Here is a 17,066-nt window from a genome sequence, read left to right on the forward strand (position 1 = left end):
AGGTAAGAGGCACTTTCTTGCCTCCATTCTAACCTTTTGCATTAATCGTATCAATTCCTCCCAAAACTCACACAAGCACTAAACACAGCTGTTTTGTCCCTGCTTTAAAGAGTTAAAGGCTCAGAAATACTGACAGCCCAGCTCAGAGCGGTTGAATTATCTTTAAAAGAGAGTGACCTAGAATTCGTTAGGCTATCGTCTTAACATCTGTAAAGAGTGAGCAATCTCACCAGATAGGAAATATATGGGAAAAAATGGGCAGTATTACATCAAGTTCAGAAATTTTTACTCTTAGAAGGAAATATAGTTAATATCTTAAGAGCTAAAGAATAATGAAATCCCATCAAATGACATGACAGCCTGGGTGGGGATTGCAGGTTTTCATGAGTAGGCAGAAAAGACAGGCAATTTTAAGTATGACTCCAGCTGCGGAAGGCACCTTCCCTGTGCTGTGCAACACTGGGAGACCCGTGTGGAGGGTTTGATGTAGTGACTATAAGTAACTGCATTCAGCACATGCCATTAGGGTCACTGTCAAGAATCCTGTCCCATTCAATATCTGGGTCCAATATCTCAACAAGCAGACTAGGTGTTCCCTGACATTGTCTGTCATAAACAAATCATTTCCTTAACAATAAGCCTATTTTAACATGGAAAGACTCGAGCTAAGTGCAGAAATGTTTAAGAGCATCAAAATCATAATGTTGATACTTGTGCCTTAAGGAATTATGCATGTGTAGCATTTTAGGTATTTATAATTGTACAAATATTATAATTTCATCTATGCAGATTAGTCTTGTAAGTTCAATTTATAAGTGTGCAATTGACTAACAAATTTACGCTTGTGAGTTTCAGTTGAAATCTCACTAAGTTTATACAGTATTGGAATATTTAAGAAAACTTAAGTTTCACCACATTTATAAGTTTAATTAATTAGATTTGTAATAATAACACCCTGAGAAGATTTATTGGTTAATTGAAGTACTTCAGAATATAAAAAATATTTAATTCATAAATACAGTGAAGAAGTTTAAAGGGAAATCTAATTAAGTTTAAAACTGTGCCCCAAACATTAAAGTCTCCTTAAAATTGAGTGTTAAAATTTGCTAGACTTAAAAATAGAATAATAATATTCATCAAATGAACTTAAAGGTATAAGAATGGCTTATATTTTTTCATTTTTACCAGTTTGGTCCAGAAACCCAATCACTCTATTCACTGCACATCTCTTGAAGCACCTCTCCAAGCTTAAAGCGAAAATCTCCCTTCACTGCCATTTATTTAGGGGAAATTCTTTTCTATTATTTCATGCATGTCCTCTATTCTCTCAATCTTCCCATCTGGAATTCACATTAGAAAGAATATAGAATTTCTGGATCTATTCTCCATGTATACAGACTTTTCTTTCATGCTTTTTAATCTATTGACTCCATGTATTGGGGAGAACTTGTCACTTCTCAGCTTTTATTTTCACTGTTCCTGTAGCCCCGGTGACTCCTAAACCACATTATTAATCCACATCCAACATACAATCAATACAACCTTGATTAATGAGCCCTAAAGTGACAAGATGATGAGGAGGACACCAAGACGGTCATAACCTGATCTTCCACTTCAACAATGAGCTGGTAGTGCCATCAGAGGCTGCAGTTTCCCAAGCAAAGGCAGTTAGAGATCACAGAAATCACTGAAGAGCTATTATCACATCAACAGCCATGTTGATATTGCGTTGAGTCTCTTTAAAGAGTCTCTTTACCTTGGTTATGGCAAATCAAGCATGGGATACCCATGAAGGGGTTTGGCAAAAGCTCAGGAATTGAGACCCCAGGTTTTTGGAAGAGTTGAGATAAAATACAAGCAAAAGTAAGGGAGGGCACCCTTCCTCCATCCCTCCCTTGGTGAAGGCTTCCATAAAATTATAATAATGGTGCTCAATTTATTGCTCATTTCAGGGACTAGAGGCAGATAGCCCCAAACTATGGACTTAGACCTGAACCAGAAGCTCCTCCTCTGAGAACTCACTGTGTTGCATCTCACTTGTGTTCTCTCTGTGCAGAGACTGCAGGAATGGACATTTCTGCTCTCTCATAAAGACTGCTAGTATATTTATACTTACAGTTTTCAAAATTCCAGTCTTAATCTGGTTCATGCTAATTATTCCTAGAGTTCCTGCTCAGGCCTAGATATCAGCAATGCCATTTTCATGTAACCTGCAGTTGACAGCTCACTCTTCTGAAATACAAACTTGCCAAAATCATAGAAACTTGCTGGGCTAAGGAAAAAAACCCTAAAATACAGGACACACATGGGGCAGAATGCCATGATCACCTGGGGACCACGGCATGTGGGTATTTCATATGCCAGAAATGTATTAAGGTCTATTGCATTGTTCAAGATAAACATGTAGGCACCCACATCTGCTCTTTTCAACCCTTACATTAAAAAAAAGAAATGTATCCAGTTCATTGGCCTAAAGAATCCACTCACCTCCCTCTTCAGTGTCATGTGATAAGACCAGACTGGGGCAGCTTTCTGGATTTGTCAGTGCTTCTGGAAAGCCAGGGAGCTTCAGGTTTTAATTGCCCATGTGACACCTCCAGCTACCCACTACACTGCCTCTTTTCCTTCATATTCAAGTCAACCGTCACAGACTCCTGCAGTACTCCTTTTCTTTTCTGTCACAGCAGAGACTGGCCTTTCTGACTAATATGGTACTAAATTAACTTCGATTTTGTCTCAGAGACTCTAGATTCATAAAATGTGACAGCCGGAAATTGATTCATCCAATTCAATTCCCTAACATCAGAGAGAAGGACATGGTAAATGTTAAAACCCTAGAGGCTGGTGAATAGTAAAGCCAGAATGAGAAAAGATTTCCCGACTCTCCATTGGAGGCTACTTAGTCCACTGATGAGGGAAGGGCTCTGACTTTTTACCTAGGTATTCCATTAAAGGATTTTCCTTGTTTTAATTCTTCAATTATTTCAGCAGAGCGGATGGCATGGTGGCCATACTATGCTGTGTGATGAATTTTTTACTCTTTGGATAACATCATGACTCTCCTTTCCCAAATTTTCATGGCTTTACCAACCATGTGCCCTTCTGTAACCGTGGATCAGCCTTTTTATCTTCTCTGAGAGAGCGCATCATAGGATGACTTCCGGCTTGCTTTTCCCAGGGGAGAACGCAGGTGCTACAGAAAGAGATTTCTCACAGAAAGGAATTTCAGTGTCACACAGCTTCTTCTTCATGACATAAAGGTGGGGTGCAGTTGAATAACAAACACAAAAATCTGAGGTGTTTGAACGAAGGTCCATGCATTCATTTATTTCTCATTGCAGCAACAAGATAAACAAGTGAAATTCCATCTATAATGAGTTACAAATGGTAGTTAAGCCCAGGAACCCTGAGCATATATATCTATAAGGCAAATAAAACAATATTTTTCAGTGTGGGCATCACACTTTAGATGACCTGGGGAGAGCCACTCCAAGCCCCAAATACCATGACACCAAGAATCATTCTCAACCAGTTGTTCTCCAAACAAAAGGTGAAAAGGCAAAACTGTGATTAAAAATAATAAAAAAAAAAAAGAGAAATTTCAACTAGAAAGACTGGATGCCCAAAGTCACATCTCTTCTTCGGATTCTTGTTCTCGTTCAGCATTTTTCAGGAGTCCAACTTCTGAGGGGCAGAACCTCTTAAATCGAGATTTAACCAACCTGAGGAGAATGAAAGTCATCTCGTATTATGCTGTTTAAAATTAAAACCCAAAACTATATGTATCTATAATACAGCAAACTCCAAATTATCTGTGCAGATGGAAAAGGCACCCCCAAAGAGAAAATCACTTTTATTTGGCTTTGGAGCTGCCTGCAAATATTTTGTAGATTAAAGCAGCATATAAGCAAACAGATACAATAAAGCTCTTAAATGTGTAATATGATTGTTTGCATCATATTCAAAATTTATAACTTTAATCATTTCTAAAACAAACAAGAGAATCTCTGGGCTGTAGTAAGCCCAGATGAAACCGAGCTCAGCTGTGTGGTCCAAAAAGCAGCCCTCTCCTATGAAGGAAGTGCATGAAGGCATCTCCTGCCCCATGTTGGGCCCCACGTCAAGTCTGGGCTGTACTGCAGCCTCTATTCATGTCTTCAGAGGGGTGCTTTTGTGCTGGCCACAGGCTGCTCAACTGCATGTGATGGTCCATGATGAATTAAGAAGTTGAAAGAAGTGACCTCCATTCTTGTAACTGTTTTCATAGATTAAGAGAATCTGTAGGTCAGAAGGAATTACAATTTTTGACATGGGAAGATGTGAAGCTTCTTAGTGGCAGGAACTCAGCAGGCTCTCCATTTTCTCTGATGTAATAAGAACTAGGCAAAGCTTTTCCTGTGCATGATATTTGTGAAGACATTGTGCTGTGACCATGTCAATAAAACATAGTTAACTTCCAGAAATACACAGGGATATGCAAACAAACTGGTAAACCAAATCATCAAAATCATTCCCGTTTTATGAAAAACATCACCAGCCTATCTGTATCTTTATACTTGTTTTCTGCCTTTCTTCTTCCAGTGAAGGTCTGGCCCGCCCCTCTCAATATACAGTGCTTTTACTTGTGCTCTGGATCCCACTAGAGTATGAACTTCCTAAGAGCAGAGACTTCATCTTATTTACTGCCCTAACTCTGCCAGAGTCTAGAACAACGTCTGGTACACAATAGTGGCTCATGACACATTTGATGATTCAGTGGGCTGTGGAGCAATCTGCCAGGAGTTCATATCACTCACCTCCTCACAGGTAATTCTTCAGTCACTTCCAACTCAGCATTAATTCCTCCAACACACAACAACTGAGCAGTATCAGTAACAAGTATTGACTCGTCAAGAGTCAAGAAAAAGTACTCAAAATCATTTGCCTCGATAATTAGTTGACCATTGACATTGCTCCCAATGTCCTCAACTCTTCAAGACACTGTTCTCACAAAAGGCTAATAGTTTTAAGTAAGTTGATGACTGGGACAGTGTGTCATTTTTAAAAAATATTTATTTATTTGTTTGTTTGTTTATTTATTTATTTATTTGGCTGCGCTGGGTCTTAGTTGCGGCACATGGAATCTTCATTGCAGCATGCGGGATCTTTAGTTGCAGCATGTGGGATCTTTAGTTGCAGCATGCGGGATCTTTAGTTGCAGCATGCGGGATCTTTAGTTGCAGCATGCGGGATCTTTAGTTGCAGCATGTGGGATCTTTAGTTGCAGCATGCGGGATCTAGTTCCCTGACCTGAGATCCAGCCTGGGCCCCCTGAATTGGGAGCATGGAGTCTTAGCCACTGGACCACCAGGGAAGTCCCGGTGTGTCATTTTTTAAAGCCACACAGTTATCTCCACATTGCACAACCTGAATACGTGCTAACTGAAAGGGATTAATTAGTTAATTCATTCATTAGATTCATTCCTGATGACTCTTGTGGAAAATAAAGCAAAGAACTGGCTACTGATTACAAATTAACTGTTAACACAGACCCTAGTGATTCCTCCTGTTCCCCACTCCTCCTCTCTGGGTTTTATCTGCTGTTGTCACAAACCACCAAGTCCAGGCAAATTCAGGCTCTACCTGCACCCTGAAGCCCTTGGTATTGGCACATGCAGAAATGGCTACTGGGGACAGATTGAGGGATGGAGTAATAAAGAGGAAGTGCAAATAACTGCTAGTTCCTGGAATGATGCCAAGTCCAGAGAACTAAAGTCAGGGTGTGTCTGGGCTTTTGCTCTCATATGTTCTCTTCAATTAATACAAGAGCAGAGCTGAGACTCTGGGTATACTTCCAGAGTCAATCTGGAAATCAAACATCCAGAAGGCAAACTACCATATGCCTGGAATTTGGTCATTTCTATTTTGTTCTTCAAAATGGCTCACAAGAATCATTTGCTTGGAAAACCAACCTGAAAATGGGTAATATTTCTCTATCCATTCAGAGGGGCTTTTGAAATAGTTCTGTACCACAGTGGTGTTTAAATATGAAATACAGTAAAACACATAATAAGATTTCCCAACAGATAGGTCTCTCCTATGAGCTGTCATGATGAGAACTGCAGACATGGGACCAGGTGAAGCAATCTTTAAACCGTTATTCTGGAAAGCTGGGAAGTACAGCTTCATTTTTCAGAGATTTTGGGGGCAGTAGTTCCATAACCCAGTTTTGGTTCCTTGGTGATCTTTGCGCTTTGTCAAATAAATTCGGATAGAATGTCCTCAAAACCCATCACCTGTGACTGAATTACAATCCACTACAATCCACTTGAATTATCCTGCATATGACCTCACTGAAAGTCAGTATTCAATCTTGGTGACATTCTTTAAGCTACTGCTTAAGTTTATATCAAAATATATCAGAACACAAGTTCTTGTTTTTATATTTCAAAAGCAATATGAGAGCAAAACTTAAAAGCATATAAAACATGATTTCCAAACAATTGAACACTATTTCCAAGTATTTCTGAAACAGATCTGTTAAAACAGCGAATAAGTGTCTTGAGTGCCTACTATATGTTTGACAGTATGCCAAGAGCTGTGAGAAACATGAAAAAGGTCTTTGCCTCCAGGTGACACAATCAAGTTAGCAGGTAAGACTAACATGAGCTAATAGTGAATATCACAAGATAGATCACAATTGTTAAAATGTGTGGTAGAGACTAAAGTACCATAAACACTCATGAAGTGAGATAAGCAAAGGCTAGAACAATCACAGAAGTTTTCATAGAAGAGATGAGCATTTAATTTGGATATGCCAGGCAGAGGCAACTACATGGTCAAAAAGTTAAAGGTGCTGGGGAAGGAGAGGCAGTTGAAAAAGTAAACATGGAGTTTCTGGTTTCTAGAAAACTATAGGTGGATAAGAGATTCATTAGGGGGTCTGAAGGTTTTTGAAACAGGAAGAGACAATAGTCTTCTTTTGGCTCTGGAAGGGAGCTGACATGGGGTAGAGAGTCTCCTTGAATGCCAGCATTATTCTTGGAAGCTGTCCAGCCCCTAAGGAGATGAGGCCCAGAAGTCAGCCTAAAACAGCGGAGGAAGAAGCCAAGTTTCACTCAATGGCAGAGCAAGCCTAAACTACCAGCCCATGCATGTGCTTTGAGGAAAATGAATAGGACTAATAGAAATCAATCAATGAGAAAGTAGAACTTCCCAGCACTCATAGCACTTAGACCTCTAGAAGGAGGTAATTACAGATCAAAGTGGGCTGACCCAAAGCCTACCAGAGACATTTTGGAGCTAGACAAGGAAATGGTTTCCTTATGCAGAGACACAGCACCAAAGCTCCTATAGCAGTGAAGCTCAAAAAAGCACAGAGCAGGAGAGGTAACCTGGGGAAATGTCTACAGAGAGGACTAGAAAGCTAGCTGGGGCAGAAGCTGAGACCCCACTGGGCCTAGAACCAGCTACTGTACTTTAGGGATCTAGAGCACCTGCTAGATGTGTACTATCCAATATGGTAGTCACTATGCATATATGGAAATTTAAATTAATTAAAATTAGTGTGGCACTAGGCCCATGTCAAGCGCTCAATAATCACACATAGCTCATGGCTACATAATGAAGGCTGCATATATACAACATTTCAATCAGTGCTAAAGTCTGAAGGATTGGAGTCTGCATGATTAGTAGTTGGGATCAGCCAGGCCAACTGTGGTTTGGCATTAGCTATCATGCTAATGGAAATAATAAGGAACCATGTTCACTCCTTTCTACTCCTACTCATCCTTCAAGCTGCAGCTGAATTCTCAATTGTGAGGAGGCCTCCTCTGGGCTCCAATAGTGCTTTGTTCTTACACTATTTCCATTTATTGTACTGTATTTAAATTGTCTCTCTCTCCCCATAGGGTCTACACCTTATACATTTTTTGATACAGAAGAAGGAGGAGAACAAGAACGAGAAGAATAATAAAAAGAACAAGGGTGGGTGGGGGAGGTGGTTCAAGAGAGCAGCCTAGGAAGGTCCTGAATTCACCTCCTCCCATGGACACAGCAAATCTACAGGTACATAAGGAACAATTCCCTATAAAAAAAAAAAGACCTGAAAACTAGCCAAACACCTCCTCCACAACAAAGGACAAGAGGTCCACACTGAGATGGGTAAAAGAGGCAGAGACACAGTCTCACCGAAAACCCCACCCCTGGTGTGGAGACCCACAATCGGAAGGGATCTCAAAGATACAGAGCTTTTCCCTGAGAAGCAAGAATTTGTGCCCTACATCAGGCACCCCAACCCTTGGGACTTGCACTGGTGAGATGAGCCCCCAAAACATCTGGCTTTGAAAACCAACAGGGCTGACGTCCAGAAAAACCAAAGGGCTGTAAGGAATGGAGATTCCACTCTTAAAGGACTTGCATGCAGACTCACCCACCTGGCAATCCAGCACAAAAGCCACAGTTTGAAAAGTGTCTAGACCATATGTGAATGCATTTGTTAATTTTAAAGCATCTGCCAGCAAGGGAGAAATCTGTTAGGACTCTCTCCAGGAATGGAAGCACTGGCAGGTACCATTTTTGCTTTCCGTCCCATCTATTTTGTTAGCACCAGCACTAGCAGCCACCATTTTTGCACTCTCTTTCTAACCTGCTAGCACCAGTGTTAGAAATTAAAGGAGAAATTTAAAAATACCTGGAGAGAAGTGAAAATGGAAATACAACATACCAAAATCTATGCAATGCAGCAAAAGCAGTTCTAAGATGGAAGCTTATAGCAATACAGACCTACCTCAAGAAATAAGAAAAATCTCAAATAAACAACCTAACTTTTACACCTAAGGGAACTAAAAAAAGAAGAACAAACAAAGCCCAAAGTTACTATAAGGAAGGAAATAATAAAGAACAGAACAGAAATAAATGAAATGGAGACTAAAAGACAAATAGAAAAGATCGATGAAACAAGGAGCTGGTTCTTTGAAAAGATAAACAAAATTGACAAAACTTTAGCTAGACTCACTAAGAGAAACAGAGAGAAGGCTCAAATAAATAAAATCAGAAATAAAAGAGGAGAAATTACAATTATACCAACAGAGATTACTATGAACTATTATACACCAACAAATTGAATAACCTGGAAGTAATGGATAAATTCCTAGAAATATACAATCTTCCAAGACTGAATCATCAAGAAATAGAAAATCTGAATAGACTAATTACTAGTGAGGAGATTAAAACAGTAATCAAAAAACTCCCAACAAAGAAAAGTCCAGGACCAGATGGCTTCACTGGTAAATTGTACCAAATATTCAAAAAAGATTTAATACCTATCCTTCTCAAACTCTTCCAAAAAACTGAAGAGGAGGGAATGCTCCCAAACTCACTTCACAAGGCCAACATTACCCTGATACCAAAATCACACAAAGACATCACACACAAAAAAGAAAATTACAGGCCAATATCACTGATGAACATAGGTACAAAAATCTTCAACAAAATATTAGCAAACTGAACTCAAGAATACATTAAAAGGATCATACACCCAGATCAAGTGGGATTTATTCCAGGAATGCAAGGATGGTTCAACAACCACAAATCAATCAATGTGATATGTCACATTAACAAAAAGAAGGATTAAAATCATATGATTATCTCAATAGATGCATAAAAAGCATTTGACAAAATTCAACGTCATTTATGATAAAAACTCTCAACAAGTGGATATAAAGAGAATGTACCTTAACATAATAAAGGCCATATATTACATGCTTACAGGTAACATCATACTCAGTGATGAAATCATGAAAATTTTTTCCTTAAAATCAGGACCAAAACAATTATGTTCACTTTTGCCACTTTTAGTCAAAATAGTATTATAAGTTCTAGCCAGAGCATTTAGGCAAGAAAAAAAAAAAGGCATCCAAATTGAAAAGGAAGAAGTAAAACTGTCATTATTTGCAGATGACATGATACTATGTATAGAAAACCCTAAAGACTCCAACAAAAAACTGTTAGAACTAATAAATAAATTTAGTAAAGTTGCAGGGTACAAAATCAATATGCAAACATGTTGCACTTTTATACACTAACAATGAACTATCAGAAAGAGAAAGGAAAAAAATCCCACTTACAATTGCATCAAAAAGAATAAAATACCTATGAACAAATTTAACCAAGGAGATGAAAGACCTATACACTGACAACTGTAAGACATTGATGAAAGTAACTGAAGAAGACACAAATAAGTGGAAAGATATTCCATGCTTATGAATTGGAAGAATTAATATTGTTAAAATGTCTATATTACCCAAAACAATCTGCAGATTCAATGCAATCCCTACCAAATTCCAAAAGCATTTCTCACAGAAATAGAACAAACAATCCTAAAATTTGTATGGAATCACAAAAGATCCTGAATAGCCAAAGCATTCGTGAAAAAGTAGAACAAAGCTGGAGGCATCATACGCTCTGATTTCAGACTATACTACAGAGCTGTAAAATCAAAACAGTATGATATTGGCATAAAAACAGACCCATAGATCAATGGCACAGAGTAAAGAGCCTAAAAATAACACACATATATGGTCAATTAATTTATGATAAAGGAAGCAAGAACACAAAATGGGGAAAGGCCAGTCTCTTCAAAAATGGTGCTGGGAAAACTGGACATCCACACACAAAAGAATGAAACTGGACCACTATCTTACACCATACACAAAAATTAACTCAAAATGGATTAAAGTCTTGACTGTAAGATTTAAAATAAAATAAAATAAGAATAAAAATAAAAATCTGAGAAGAAAACACAGGTGGTAAGCTCCTTGACATCACTCTTGGTGATATTTTGGGGATCTGACTCCAAAGGCAGTAGAAGCAAAACTAAACAAATAGGATTACGTCAAACTAGAAAACTTCTGCACAGTGAAGGAAAACATCAACAAAATAAAAAGGAAACTTACTGAATGGGAGAAGATATTTCTAAATCATATCTGATAAAAGGTTAATATCCAAAATATATAAAGAACTCAGACAACCCAATAACCACAACAACAACAAAATTCCAATTTAAAAATAGGCAGAGAATTTGAATAGACATTTTTCCAAAGAAGACATACAGATAACTAAAAGGCACATGAAACGATGTTCAATATCACTAATCATTAGGGAAGTTCAAATCAAAACACCAGTGAGATATCACCTCACACCTGCAGAATGGTTATTATAGAAAGGATAAGAAATAACAAGTGTTGGCCAGGATATGAAGAAAAGAGAACCCTCATGCACTGTTGGTGGAAATGTAAATTGGTACAGCCACTGTGGAAAACAGCATGGCGCTTCCTCAAAAAATTAAAAATACAACTACCATATAAGCCAGCAATTCCACTTCTGGGTATTTATCTGAAGAAAATGAAAACACTTATTCAGAAAGATAAAGTCACCCCTAGGTTCACTGCAGCATATTTATAATAACCAGGATATGGAAACAACTTAAAGGTCTATCAATGGATGAATGGATAAAGGAGATGTTTTATATATATGTTTTTATATATATGTATACATATAATATAAATATTTTATATTTATATGTACATAATGGAATACTACTCAGCCATACAAAAGAATGAAATGGACATTGAGGGTATTACATTAAGTGAAATAAGGCAGATAGAGAAAGACAAATACCATGTGATTTCACTTACCTGTGAGATCTAACAAACAAATGAACAAATAAAACAAAACACATAGATACAGGGAACAGATTGATGGTTGCCAGAGTTGGGGGAGGTGGGCAAAAATGGGTGAAGGGGATCAAGAGGTACAAACCTCCAGTTACAAAATAAATAAGTCTTATAGTTTTCGGAGTACAGGTCTTTTGTCTCTTTAGGTATGGCTATTCCTAGGTATTTTATTCTTTTTGATGTGATGGTAAATGGGGTTGTTTCTTGAATTTCTCTTTCTGATGTTTCATTGTTAGTGTATAGAAATGCAACAGATTTCTGTGTATTAATTTTGTAACCTGCAACTTCACCAAATTCGTTGATGAGCTCTAGTAGTTTTCTGGTAGCATCTTTAGGATTTTCTATATATAGTATCATGTCATCTGCAAACAGTGACAGTTTAACTTCTTTTCCCATTTGGATTCCTTTTATTTCTTTTTCTTCTCTGATTGCTGTATCTAGGACTTCCAAAGCTATGTTGAATAAAAGTGACAAGAGTGAACATCCTTGTCTTGTTCCTGATCTTAGAGGAAATGTTTTTAGCTTTTCACCATTGAGTATGATGTTAGCTGTAGGTTTGTCATATATGGCCTTTATTATGTTGAGGTATGTTCCCTCTATGCCCACTTTCTGGAGAGTTTTTATCATAAATGGGTGTTGAATTTTGTCAAAAGCTTTTTCTGCAAATATTGAGATGATCATATCACCTCACACCAGTCAGAGTGGCTATCATCAAAAAATCCACAAACAATAAATGCTGGAGAAGGTGTGGAGAGAAGGGAACCCTCCTACACTGCTGGTGGGAATGTAAATTGGTGCAGCCACTATGGAGAACAGTATGGAGGTTCCTTAAAAAACTAAAAATAGAGCTACCATATGATCCTGCAATCCCACTCCTGGGCATATACCCAGAGAAAAACATGGTTTGAAAGAATACATGCACCCCAATGTTCATTGCAGCACTGTTTACAATAGCCAAGACATGGAAGCAACCTAAATGTCCATCGACAAAAGAATGGATAAAGAAGATGTGGTACATATATACAATGGAATATTACTCAGCCATTAAAAAGAATGAAATAATGCCATTTGCAGCAACATGGATGGACCTACAGATTGTCATACTGAGTGAAGTAAGTCAGACAGAGAAAGAGAAATATCATATGACTGCTTCTATGCAGAATCTAAAAAATGATACAAACGAACTTATATACAAAGTAGAAGCAGACTCACAGACTTAGAGAATGAACTTATGGTCACCAGGGGGGAAGGGTAGGAGGGAGGGATATTTAGGGAGTTTGGGATTGACACGTACACACTGCTATATTTAAAATGGATAACCAACAAGGACCTACTCTATAGCACAGGGAACTCTGCTCAATATTCTGTAACAAACTAAATGCAAAAAGAATTTGAAAAAGAATAGATACAGGTATATGTATAACTGAATCACTTTGTTGTACACCTGAAACTAATACAACATTGTTAATCAACTGTACTCCAATATAAAATTTAAAGTTTTTTTAAAAAATGAAAAAAATAAATAAAATTAAAAAGTCATGGGGATATTATATACAGCATGGTGACTATAATCAATAATATTGTATTGCAGATTTGAAAGTTGCTAAGAAAGTAAATCTTGAAAGTTCTCATCACAGAAAAAAATTTTTGTAACTTTGTATGGTAACAGATGGTATAACTAGACTTATTGTGGTGGTCATTTTGCAATGTATACAAAAGTTGAATCATTATGTTGTACACCTAAAACTAGTATAATGTATGTCAATTGCACTTCAATTTAAAAAGAAACCTATCACAGGAAACTGAAAAAACAAACAAACAAAAACACACAAGAAGAATCTTCCTTGAGCTCCTATTATGTTGTAGGCAGTTTAAATACATGATCTCATTTAGGTACTATTATTATCTCTATTTTGTAACTGACAAAACTGACATTTAATGTGGTTAAATAGTTTACCCAAAGTCATACGGCTGACAAGCAGCAGAGCTAGGAACATGGATTCTTAGCAATCCGTTATACTGCTCCTCACCCATCATGAAACATTGTATCAAAGTCCTTGTAAAAACATGTATAGTTCAACTGATTCTTACTGTTAGAAATATTACAGGAAATGTCAAATTAACCAGATACTCAAATTTAATGGGAGACATACATGTTGGTCAAAAATGACACCAAGCTTGGGAAGTGCTATAACTGATGTAAACATGGGCAAAGGGAGGGCTCACTGCAGGTGTGGGGAGGACCATTTGGATAAGAAAACAGCATATGCAAAGACATGGAAGCACAGAAGAGTGTGCTGAAGGGTAATGCATAGGTTAGGAGCACAGCAGAGACACTTTTTAGCTATTCCAACTTTAAGCCAGCATTTATTCTTTTTTTTTTTTTTTTTAGTTTTCTCATTCATTCCATTTTTTATTTTCTTTTTTTTTTAACATCTTTATTCGAGTATAATTGCTTTACAATGTTGTGTTAGTTTCTGCTGTATAACAAAGTGAATCAGCTATACATATACAGATATCCCCATATCCCCTCCCTCTTGCATCTTCCTCCCACCCTCCCTACCCCTAGGGGTGCCTCTAGGTAGTCACAAAGCACTGAGCTGATCTCCCTGTGCTATGCAGCTGCTTCCCACTAGCTGTCTGTTAGTTTGGTAACACTATACATTTGGTAGTGTATATATGTCAATGTTACTCTCTCACTTTGTCCCAGCTTACCCTTCCCCCTCTCCATGTCCTCAAGTCCATTCTCTGTGTCTGTGTCTTTATGCCTGTCCTGCCCCTAAAACCAGCATTTATTCTTTTTATTGGAAATGTTTGTGTTTGCAGATAATTTTCTGCTATATTACCCTGTTTTGTGGAATGCTAAGGAATGAAATACCTCTTTGAACTTAAAGTTCAGTAATATTGAGTCTTGATGATCATATACCAAAAAATAGAACTTGCATGAACAAAAATCACTAACTTACCAGGTGACAAAGGCATAAATTGCTCCAATGATGATAATGGCTATTGCATAATGCCAACAAAAGCATATGGTGAGAAACATAACGTTGTCATGATCCACTAAATCCCATGCAGGACCTCCACTGGGGGGATAAAGGACAAACCCAATCTGTAATTTAAAACAAAGAGCACACATTAAAAAATACCAGCCATATTCCCAAAGATGGTACATTTCAAAATGTTTCATTTCAAGATTAATGGTAACAGATAACTCCCATTACCTGAGATGCTACAGATAAGATATCTGCTGCATGTTTTAGTAATATAGACAGTATCTACTAGATCATATTTTTGGAAAAAATGTTAAGGATATTTACAGATCAATTTTCAAAATATGAATAGTAATCATCTCTGGGGATTGGTGGACTTTCAGATGATGTGTTAGGTTTCTAAGCTGTGCAGTTTCACTCAGTTATTTCAAAATCAGAGTTAAAAAAAAAAAGGTTTTAAAATAAAGCCCACGGGTAACATTATATTCAATGATAAAGACTGAAAGCTTGTCTCCTAAGATCAGGAACAAGACAAGGGTGTCTTATTTTACAAATTCTATTCAACATTGTACTAGAAATTCTAGCCAAAGCAATTAGTCAAGAAAAACAGACAAAGAGCATCCAGATTGCAAAGGAAGAAGTAAAACTATATTCACAAATGACATAATCTTATATATACAGAAAATTCTGAAGAATCCACAAAAAATCTATTAGAGCTAATAAATTAAGTTAGCACACTTGCAGGATACAAAAGCAACACACAAAACATGCAATGAGCAATCAAAAAAAATTAAGTTAGGAAAACAATTCCACTTACAATAGCATTGAAAAGAATGAAATACTTAGGAATAAATTTAGTCAAGGAGGTTCAAGACTTGTACCTTGCAAACTACAAAACATTGTTGAAAGTGATCAAAGAAGATCTAAATAAATGGAAGTATATCTCATGATCATGAACTGGAGCATTTAATATTGTTAAGATGGCAATAAAAAAACAGAACACAAATCTGATCAAACCTCTAGATCTAACAAGATCCGACATGTTGAAAAGTGTTAAATGTGATAGTTAATTTCACATGTCAACTTGACTGGGTCATAGGACGTACAGATACTTGGTTAAACATGATTTTGGGGTGTGTTTGTGAGGGTATTTCCGGATGAGATTAGCACTTGAATCAGTAAAAATCTAAGTAAAGCAGATCCTCCTCCACAGTGCGGGTGGGCATCATACAATCCATTGAGGGCTGACGAGAGCAAAAAGCAGAGGGAGGGAGAATTGGCTCTGCCCCACTGCTGAGCTGGAACTTTGGTCTTCTCCTGCCTCAAACTAGAACTTGTACCATCAGCTCTCTGCTTTCAGGACTGGACCTACAGCACCAGCTTTCCTGGGTCTGTAGCCTGCAGGTGGCAGATCATGGGACTTCTCAGGCTCCACAATTATGGGAACCAATTCCTTAAAATAAATCTCTCTCTCTCTTTCCTCTCTCTATAGATATAGATATATTATAGATATAGATACAATTATATATTATATATAAAATATATATATGTATATATTTGGTTCTGTTTCGCTGGAGAACCCTGACCAATACACTGGATGATAAATTGATAAATACCACTACTTTTGTATATATTTAAGATTTACCATAATAAAAGTTTTTTAAAATTCCTTTTTCATAGGCACATTAAAAAAAAAAAAAAGAGAGAGATGGCAATAACACCCAAAGCAATCTACAGATTCAGTATGGTCCCTATCAAAATCCCAGCAATCATTTTTGCAGAACTAGAAAGCTGATCCTAAAATTTATATGGAATTACAAGGGACCCAGAATAGCCAAAACAACCTTGAAAAAGAAAAGCAAAGTTGTAAGACTTACACTTACTGATTTCAAAACTTACTACAAAAACTACAGTAATCAAAACATTGTGGTACTAACATAATGGTAGACATACAGATCAATGAAATAGAATTGAGAGTCCAGAAATAAGCCCATACACCTGTAGTAAATTGGTTTTTGAAAAGAGTGCCAAGGCCATTCAATGGGGAAACTAAAGTCTCTTCAACAAATGGTGCTGGAAAAACTGGATATCCACATGCAAAAAAAAAAAAAAAAGAATTTGGACCCTTACATTACACCACATACAAAAATTAACACAAAATGGATCAAAAACCTAAATATGAGAACTAAAATCCTAACTCTTAGAAGAAAACTAAGGAAAAACCTTCATGACCTGGGATTTAGTGCTGATTTCTTATACATGACACCAAAAACACATCAAAATTAAAAGCTTTTGTGGGGGCTTCCCTGGTGGCGCAGTGGTTAAGAATCCGCCTGCCAATCGGGCTTCCCTGGTGGCG

General features: G+C 37.3%; 1 protein-coding gene across 2 annotated transcripts in view; it reads right to left on the reverse strand.

Annotated features, from left to right (window-relative positions):
- Window positions 1–3,300: 3,300 nt before the first annotated feature.
- Window positions 3,301–17,066, reverse strand: part of TMEM45A (transmembrane protein 45A) — an 84,788-nt gene continuing 71,022 nt past the window's right edge. Inside the window, exons 5-6 of one of the 2 annotated variants that reach the window (XM_059922197.1) lie at window positions 14,681–14,826; window positions 3,301–3,722 (exon numbers count right to left, since the gene is read on the reverse strand). In XM_059922197.1, the coding sequence (XP_059778180.1) occupies window positions 3,629–3,722; window positions 14,681–14,826 (240 nt within the window). In that variant the 3' untranslated portion in view covers window positions 3,301–3,628. Of the gene's footprint in view, window positions 3,723–3,916; window positions 4,279–14,680; window positions 14,827–17,066 lie in introns of those variants that run through there. The other variant, XM_059922198.1, reaches the window with a different exon arrangement.

Source organism: Balaenoptera ricei, chromosome 4 (assembly GCF_028023285.1).
Source record: "Balaenoptera ricei isolate mBalRic1 chromosome 4, mBalRic1.hap2, whole genome shotgun sequence".
NCBI classification, from domain to species: Eukaryota; Metazoa; Chordata; class Mammalia; order Artiodactyla; family Balaenopteridae; genus Balaenoptera; species Balaenoptera ricei.